The 9,344-nt window shown below is 37.9% G+C and overlaps 1 protein-coding gene across 2 annotated transcripts in view; it reads right to left on the bottom strand.

Annotated features, from left to right (window-relative positions):
* Positions 1–7,239, bottom strand: part of CYTIP (cytohesin 1 interacting protein) — a 22,001-nt gene extending 14,762 nt beyond the window's left edge. Inside the window, exons 1-3 of one of the 2 annotated variants that reach the window (XM_006020365.3) lie at positions 7,165–7,239; positions 1,002–1,048; positions 579–633 (exon numbers count right to left, since the gene is read on the bottom strand). In XM_006020365.3, the coding sequence (XP_006020427.1) occupies positions 579–633; positions 1,002–1,048; positions 7,165–7,191 (129 nt within the window). In that variant the 5' untranslated portion in view covers positions 7,192–7,239. Of the gene's footprint in view, positions 1–578; positions 634–1,001; positions 1,049–5,516; positions 5,685–7,164 lie in introns of those variants that run through there. The other variant, XM_006020364.3, reaches the window with a different exon arrangement.
* Positions 7,240–9,344: the final 2,105 nt, after the last annotated feature.

Genomic DNA, 9,344 nt, shown 5'->3' with positions numbered 1-9,344 from the left:
TTTCCCTAGCTTTCATAAAAAAGTCAACATCCCTGTTAGACACTGTATTTACCCATTTTGTACTGAATCTATATGCAGTCTACAACTGGATTTGACTTTAACTTTCAGGTGTGGACAGCCCCTTACACCAAGACAAGTGGCTTGCCTAAAGTAGTTAAAGGCAGTGACAAAGATGGAAATTGAAATCAGGAAGCCTCTTACTTTGAATCTTCTGTTCTAATCATCTCCAAATATTCCTTTCTACTGGAAGCAAGAAGTACAATGTGGATTCAGTTATTTGTTCTCTAGCTATGACAACCATAACAAGCCACCAAGGTTATAGGTATTTGACTTCACAATTCTGTTTGTCCCAAAATAAAGACAGGCCCAACCACAAACTTTGAATCTAGATTTGGATTCAAGTGTCATGGGAGGTTATCAAATGAAAATTTTTGGTCTGTGTCCTTTTCTAGTCACAAACAGTTTCAAGTACGTCAAAACCCTATGTCATTATAGGAAGCACTTCAATTTCGTTATGAGCACAAGTTGGTCACGCTCGGTCACATAACTAAACTATCTTCACAGTATTAAAGTCTCACCTGAATTTCAAACCCAAATGTTTCATTATCTTCTTTGATGATAGCAAGGAGTTGTCTGTAAGAAAAAGACATACATTTGCACATAAAAGTCACACCACCTTTTTCAGTTTCATGTATTACTAAGTAATATACAATGCTCCTATTGACCAGCAGCCATAGGTTAGTCCTATGAATAGTGCACTTAGTTATTTCTATGTTATTTCCCTTTCTAAATTCAGACCACATAAATTGTACCTGATCTGGTGGTTAACAGCTGTGGTACCAAACAATCCCCATTCTCTGTCCAGTTTTGATACTAAGACCAACATCAATATTATCAATACTATCACTAGTAGTGATGAAAGACTATAACAGATGTATTAGCACTGCTGACAATATAAATAAAGAAAAAGTAATGATAGTAGGAAAAAAACATCTCTTTACCTTTGAGGCCCTGAAGAGTCTAAGGAACTTGATCTTCTTAAAGCAAACTGGAAACAGAAATGGAAGTTTGTAATTCCTAGTAGGTTCACACATTCATCTTTTCATATATAACAAATACAGTTAATGATCTAGTAGACCAGTGAGGGGCAACCTTTTCAGTAGGAATACCACAAATTAAGACCTTTGCCTTTCCTGAGTATCACTCCGATCCCTTTGCTCTGCACCTCTTCTGCATTCTGCTCCCATCCCAACCTGTTGCACTGAGTAAGCGTACTCCAAAATCAATCTGTAGAGCCACTACTGCTCACTTTTGAGTCCTCGGGAGAGAACAGTTTGCACTGTTGCAAGTTAGGTTTTACTGTGTATTAACTACCATAGGAAATGTAGACTTAACAAACTGGCAACATATCTAAACAGCTGTGAAACTCTTTATATATAAGTGAGACTACAGTGAGGTTTCTGATAGGGGTGTACAAAATGGGCCATATTCAATTTGAATTCGGATTTGGCCTGAATCGGGGACAGTGATTCGATTAATTGATTTGGATCACTGTTCCGACTAGATTCGGCCAAATCTGAAGATTTGATGCTGACTCAGAGAATCAGCGATTTGGCCATAGACACAGATTTAAATGTTTTTTCTACATACCTCAAGGTACCAGGTGTGGCTCATGAATGCTGAGATGGTAGGGCAGATGGAGCGTCCCACAGGAGCATGGGGAGGGGCCTCCCGCATGCTCAGAAGCAAACCCAGAACTGAACCAAAAGTACTTCTGGTCCACTTCCAGGTCTGCTGCCAAGCGCACAGGGGCAGCCCCCCTGCACTCCCCCGACTTGGCGATCAGCTGTGAGGGGACTCCAGGTGCCCCCCCAGACTCAGGAGGCACCAGTCACTGAGCCGGGGGGGCATGCGGGGGCCCCCCTGCATGCTCCGCAGCAGATCCAGAAGTGGACCGGAAATGCTTCTAGTCTGCTGTCTGGTACCTTGAGGTATATAGAAAAAACATTTAAAGCTGTGTCTATGTCTGAATCATTGAATCTTTCTGAATCTCTCCAAACTGATTCAGAGGGTTCCGATTCGTTTCGGAGAGATTAAAGGGTCTCCTGATTCAGATTTGGAGATTCAGTCACCAAATTGGGTCGAATCTCCTCCGACTCAGCTCAGCAACTGAAGCTTCGCACAGCCCTAGTTTCTGATACTATAGCATGACAATATTTTGGTCATTGAGGGCTTTATGACATCGGTTGTATGCCATTACAAAATCTGTGTTAGTTCTCCATTAAGAAATTGCAGTAATGTGGTGTGGTGGTGATCCAAGTTTTATTTTAAAAACCTTCCAATATCTGCCCTTGTATAAGGCATGATTGTGCTGCCAATAGGATAAAAAAGAGAGCTTTGAATAGATCTTCTTACTACCACCCAGTATAAGAATGATGCAATTCACTATACATTTCTATGCTGGGATGATCACTACAACTTAACACCTTTGTGATCACTTAGAGCTCAGGAACAGCTACTGAAAGAGGAAAGCCCTGGGAAAGCGTACAACATAGCAAGGTGATGACCAGGATGATAGCTGCCAAAGCATTTTAGGATTGTAAACACAGGAAAATGCTGTTTAAGGTGATGAAACATTGTAACAAGAAGTCATTGGATGAAAATATGAAGAAGAAAAAGTAAATATCAAGAGAATAATTCAGACAGTAAAATTGTTTAGGTTATAGAATTCATTCCCCCACAGTGAAATGCTGACACTTAAGACATTGCTTAATGTCTTGAGACATTGGAACTGAAAACTGCAATAGGTAGCAATTCATAAAGAGAAATCCTGTACTGGTATGGTGGTGGGGACAAGCAGCTCTATAGAGCTTTGCAATTTGTTTGATTCTATAATCTTAGTTTGCACAGATCTCAAGAAAGCTGAGTAGTAGTAGTTCTGCAGAACCTCAAGTAGCAACAGCCCTTCATGTTCTTTGATACTGCTGCTATTATAACAGTACAGTATGCTATGGAAATTGCAGAATCTAATCAAAGTGTGAGATGTGCTAGTTTGAGCACCCATGCTCTTCATTTAGGCACAGTGTATGCCTATGTATAGCCAGCATCCATGAACCCCAGCCATGCCATCTTATTTATAGGAGGTTGCAAGCAAATCTCAAAGAAATCATTTGAGTGGTGTTAGGAAATATACTTGTTTACAAATCACTCTATTTTTCCATATACTTGGGAGCCTTTTAAAATGCCATACAAAGGAGTAGGGTGAACAGCAAATACTTGCATGTATACTAACATTATTCCATTGTGCTAACAGTGGGCTTTAACAACGGTAATACCTTACATTTTTAGCATACCATATCTCAGAAAATCTCAAAACTGTTTATTAACAATATTTGTGGCACACACAAACAAAATTAGCTCTGTTTTACAAGTGGGAAAGCTTAGGCACAAACAAATTAGGTTGCCCAAGGTTACACAGGAAGTACATAATTGAACCAGCAGCAGAACTGAAACCCTTTTAACTTTCAGACATCTGCTTTTATTCTCCCTTTGTGCTGGTCTTTATCCATAGATAGCCCAAACATATCTGAAGCATCACCTTACCACAAAGCCCTCCCCATCTCCGCTAATACTAATGAGAATTATATGCTACATCAAAAAAAGAGATCACCAAGGCAGGATCCAAAGATCCTTCACATCTTTAAGTGAACTCTGCTCCCCTCAAGTCACACTTCATCGGTTTAAATGGGAGGATTAGGGTTAATCCAAGACTCAAAACATGAGAAGCATTGTGTCCACACACTGGTATTTGTGGGACTGTTACTAAAGTGTAGAAAAAACTGGTTTCCTAATGCTAATTCCAGCATTTCTGTAAGAAGATCTACAAAGCATTGAGTGTAATTAGATTGACTTAACCCTGTGCAGGAGTGCCTGTGTGGCACTACCTGACCTTAACTGGAATAACGATGGTGTCTTCATGCAAGGTCGTTTCCAACAGCATACCCAAACATTCATGAAACCAATAGACTGGACCTTGATGTTGCATACAAACATAAACATCCTTAAGAAATCACGAAAGATTATAAAAAAAGCTAATATCATACTGAAGCTGCTTCTTCTTGAAAATGTAAATATCAAATAAGGAACCATTGGCCTATATCACTAACAAGCTTGTGGACTTCAAGTCCTTATAATTAGCCATGAGACACAGACTTCTTCAAAATGTGTCCCTGTAAAAGAACCATCTCATTAACATGTATTTATCGGGGGGGGGGGGGTTAGATGCACGTAATAATAAGCAGCAGGTCAGTTAACAGAAGTCCATATGTACGTAACTCTAAGCTGAATGACTTCTGCAAAGTACCCATCAGTTGTGCAAGTTTGTTGTGAAGGGTAGTTCCCATGCCTGATGCACATGTTGCAATTTATTTTTCACACACATGGCCGTGTCATAGCCACTATCATAAATGTTCTCTCTCAATCAGGACTGATTGCCATACAGAGACAAAAGAAATTGTTTCTTTATCACAAACAGTACTAGCTGAACAAAAATCATAAGAACATTCCATGGAAACATTAATCTATCCAGTTCTGGCCTTGCTTTATCTTTTCTCAGGTTGTACAAAAGAGAAGAATTAAGAGCACATCTATTATTGCACAAAGTGAAGGCTTAAGTGCCCCATCAATACATAACAATTCTTTGATGATAATTTGCATTTATAATACATTTCAAATACTTTGAATTTTGATTGATTTACACCAGATCACTAGATAATATCCTGTAAGTGCTCATTCGTCAATTCACAGGAACAGTAAAAATGGAAACAGGATTTTGTTAGCAGCCAATTGCAAAAGACAGAAATCTGTCATGTTGTTAACATAATAGGGGGAAAACAAGAAAAACAAATAATTTTGTATTGAGAAATATCCAACCCAGAAACACTTTCATCACTTTTACAACAGAGATCGACCCAGGTGGGCACATCTACATATTGCTGGTATCAGTCATATCTGAAAGCAAGCCTATGAGGAAACAAAAAGCCTGAACATGGCACACATTGATGTAAAATAAATTAAACTTAAAGGACATGAGAAATCCCATAAACCCTGAAATCAACAGCTTCTTTTGATTCTCAGCATACCCGTAAACTGAGAACAAAAAAAAAAAAAAACCACAGCCACTACTCTGGTTTCAAAAGCTCTTTATATGTTTCAAGGTGCTTTAGAGTTTGAATTCATCCTATGTCCGCTTACTGCAGGAAATTGGCTAGATTTCGATTTTTTTGAAAGAATTAATTACTATTCAAAACAAAGCAGGCCAAATTCATCCTTGCTGTAATTCCACTGACTGTGAAAATCAACCTATAGTTGAATCTGGCAAGCTACATTCCACAACAACCCTTTTAAATTACTTGCTAATAACCTTGCAGATTACATTTACAATTGCAAATACAGAAAAACAATTAGCTGTACTCTCAAAAGGAAACTTCCTGCAATAGTAAAAGCAAAAAACTTACCTGCCTGCGTCCTCTAGGTAAGGTCCCCACTGCATTTGCCAGGTTCTGAAATTGCTTATTATCCATCTGCGGGCTGCACATAGTTTCCAAGTAAGGAGTATAAGGACTAACGCAGAAGCCTGCAAAATTGGCATTACGGTTTTGCTGAATGAGCCTTCTAAAGGACATGATGGGTGCTGATCATTTAAGTAGCACTGTCAAATAACATGGTATGACTGAAGAAACTAAAACTGTAGCCTCCTCTACCAGCAGTCAAAAAGTATCAGAATGGAAAGGGAGCCACGTGACTTGTGGTTTAGGTGCATGTACAGAAATCTCTTCTTGCAGTTCACCAGTGTTACTCAATGTTTTTAAGCTTTTGGAAGAGCTAAGAGTTGGGTTTTGCAATTAGAGAAATCTGCTTATTTTTCCACTCCTGGAAGCAAATGGATCTCTCATCAGGCAGATTTTATATTCTGTAATGGTTCTGTAAGTCAGCATCTGTTTTAAAGAACAAAACTTTCCTAAACTTCCATTCTCAGTGTTCTCTCACATTTCTCAATTATCTTTGGCATAAAATGTGGAAAGCCATGATTTTATCAAGTAATTACTTGAGTGCATGATTAGGGACATAAACAAGGATTAGACACCAATATAAAAGGATATGTTGTAAAAGTGCTCTATTTACACCCTGCAATATTTTTATAGTAAATATTTATAAAGGGGAATTTGCATTTTGTTGCTAATATGCAATCAAAAAATCTATCAAATTCCATTCTCATGTGTAAGGATCTCAAAGAAACCTAAGGCATCCTGGTTGAGAATCATGGACATAACCCCCTCAGAAAGAGAACTGAGATTAAGTGAAGCATTGTGAAGGAAGCTGCTGCGATATGTTAATTTTTAAAAAGACACCTGGTTCTGTAGTATTAGATTTCTGGAGTGTGACACACCATAAAAAGAACAAGAACACAACAGAGGATCAAAGTCAGTAAGAAACCCATTTGGACTGTCATAAGTAGAATGTCTTCTTCAAAAAGACAAGTCAAGTAAAATGTAATGGCTAACACAATGACCCAGAGGAACAGGCATCCACCTTCAGCATCCTATGTGCAAAATGAAGTGTATTTTCTACCTATGGGGACTTTTGCCATCTCTAATTTTTCCTCATCCTGAAGAAGGGTGTGTGCTCCTGAAAGCTTGCAAAGAAAGATACATTTTTGTCATTTCTTAGTTGGTCTAATAAAAGGTATCATCTCTGAACCAAGAGTTTTAGAGTTTTGCATGGCTAACACAATTCATTTTTCCTGCTTAGCTGATCTTAATCACATTTCTGCTACGGTAAACCCATTTCCTCCCCTGTTACTTTGCTCTGCTGTTTCCTGTATTTGCTTCACAAAGAGAAGCGTCATTTGCCTAGCTGTAGTTTCCTGTACCACTGTGAATTGACGTATATGAGGCCACAGGCACCAGAACACAAAGAGCAATCACATCTTCTACCTACAGTTTTTACACAGTGGTACATAGGTTGATTCTTCAAACAAGGAAACTACCAACAATTAGGTAGTAATGAAGTAAATATATTTCCTTGCTTGATTTTAAAATGACAATAAGAATAACATTAATGTAATGATAGAATACAATTAGAGTGAGGAAATTAACTGCTTACCAATCCTAATGTTGGTGTATAGGTCATTTCCTTATTCTAATATTTTTCTCAAGTAAAATTCCCAGTGGTTTCCAGAGTAATGTCAAAGTATTTTACAATAATAGTATAAAACCTAGTGGACTGCAAGTAGTGGTATAATCCTCTTGTACAATTCCTCTGTCGCAAGGCTGTTGCCACTGTTCTTCAGAGTAGGTGCATAGAAGCCAAGAAGGTCCCTACATTTTAGAGGAAAAATTCTTCATTCTGTCAGAAGTATTGAATGGGGAGTCAGATTAGGACCCATCTAAGTTGATCAACATGTGATAGATCAATGAGTTGATATACTCAACACATAATAAAGCAGCTCTTGACACATGACAAAATTTTTACTATGGCAGGTTCCCAGGTGAGGAAACCTGCTTCTCCGGAAAAGAGAGAAGAAAAGACATATCCTAAAACCAAAGTCTGGTCCAGGGAGTTAGAAATAGCCCTAGTACCAAAAATCACCAATTTACCAAATCTCTTTGGCAATATTAAATACATGAATAGTGTTACTTTTTCCATTAAAACCAAAGTGCTATTGTATGTTACATTGATGTCATGATGTCCAACATCTGAGAGAGAGGATGACTGATTGAGGAATAAATAAAAGCACTGCGAGAAGCACCTGGAAGTACTAACTAAAAGCAAATAGAATGGGAGTAATTGTCATTGCAATCTTCTATATCAATACATGAACATAGATAAGTCACATACTCTCCTTTAAGGTATCTGTGGTACGCTTCTTATCTTATTGGATTCCTTTATATTCTCATTTTTCTATATTTTTCATTTGATATCCTTGTGAATATGACATTTTAGCTTTTCTCCCCATCATTTTCTGTTATTCCATTTCATATTTCTCTTCACTTATTTTATTCCATTTTCATTTCCTATCCTCCTAGCAGGCTATTTATAATTCAGATGAAAGAAATTTCTAGTAATTTAACAAATCAGTCCTTTTACTGATCAGTTAAGTGGGAAGCAGACAAACAAGAAATCAATGAAGAGACTGGTCTGAATTAATGCAATTCACTCAGCACAGGATCTAAGTCTATTTTGATTGCAAAGTTTGCAGGGCAGGGACTGTCTTTTTGTTGTTGTTGTTGCTCTCTGTACTGTGACCTAACATTTGATCTTAGACAGCACTGATCTTGCTCTATGTATGGGACTCTTAAGTGTTAGCATATTTTGAAGGAGATAAAACACTGAATGATTCAAATATCATAAATAAGTAAAATAGTGCTTAGGTTGATGACTGATCAGATCAAATTAGATCTTAGTTTATTCAAGAGTAGAAATATTTCATTCAGTTTAAAATCCACTCAGCAAGTAAAACTGCAGAAATTGATTTTGACCTGACTATACTTGGAAAACTAAAATTAAGAGACAAAGGATGTATTTGTGGTTAAGATATTTCACTCAACTCAAAGACCTAAATTCTGTTCCTGGATCTGCTAATGCCTTCCTGTACAGCCTAATCAGATTTCAAGAGTGAAGCGGGGTTGAAACTACTCATTACATGGCAAATTTCTATAGGCTTGTCTAGGCTAGTGTCCTAGTAACCAGAAATCATCATAGTGGATCAGACTCAGGACCCAACTGGCAGACTATATCATGGCTCCGGAAATGGCCAGTATCCGATGATTCAAAGGAAGGCACAATACAATATGCTGTAGATAGATGTGGTGCAGTCTGTCTTCTATGCAATCCTGAATTATTGGAAGTTGATATAAATCTCTCTCTAGCACTCTTGTGTCTCTTAGCATTCTTGTATATTGATGAAATATTCATCTCCTCACTGAGTCTCACTAAGTCCCTGACTTCAATGATACCCAGTGGTAATGAGATCCTCAGCCTAACTGGTCATTGTGTATGAAAATATTTCCATAACCCTGTTTTGAATTTGCCACACTTCTGCATTATTTTTGTCTCCCATTTTGTGTTTGAGCCCCTTTAGTTTTATTTTAAATAAATGTGTTAACTTATGGACAATTAAAGTCATGTTTACATGGCCCCCTACTAAAAAGTAAGGTTACCTACTCCCAACTTCACCTATGTTCAAGCCTAGAAAGCAACCAGAGTAAACAACACAGAAGCTGTCTCAGGCTCTTGCACTAATATGCACTAAGAACTTATCTGAACCATCTCTTCTCATTGCC

The sequence above is a fragment of the Alligator sinensis genome, unplaced genomic scaffold, assembly GCF_000455745.1.
Source record: "Alligator sinensis unplaced genomic scaffold, ASM45574v1 scaffold389_1, whole genome shotgun sequence".
NCBI lineage: Eukaryota > Metazoa > Chordata > Crocodylia > Alligatoridae > Alligator > Alligator sinensis.
Note: the sequence above shows the minus strand (reverse complement) of the source record. Positions and strands in the feature narration are given on the sequence as shown.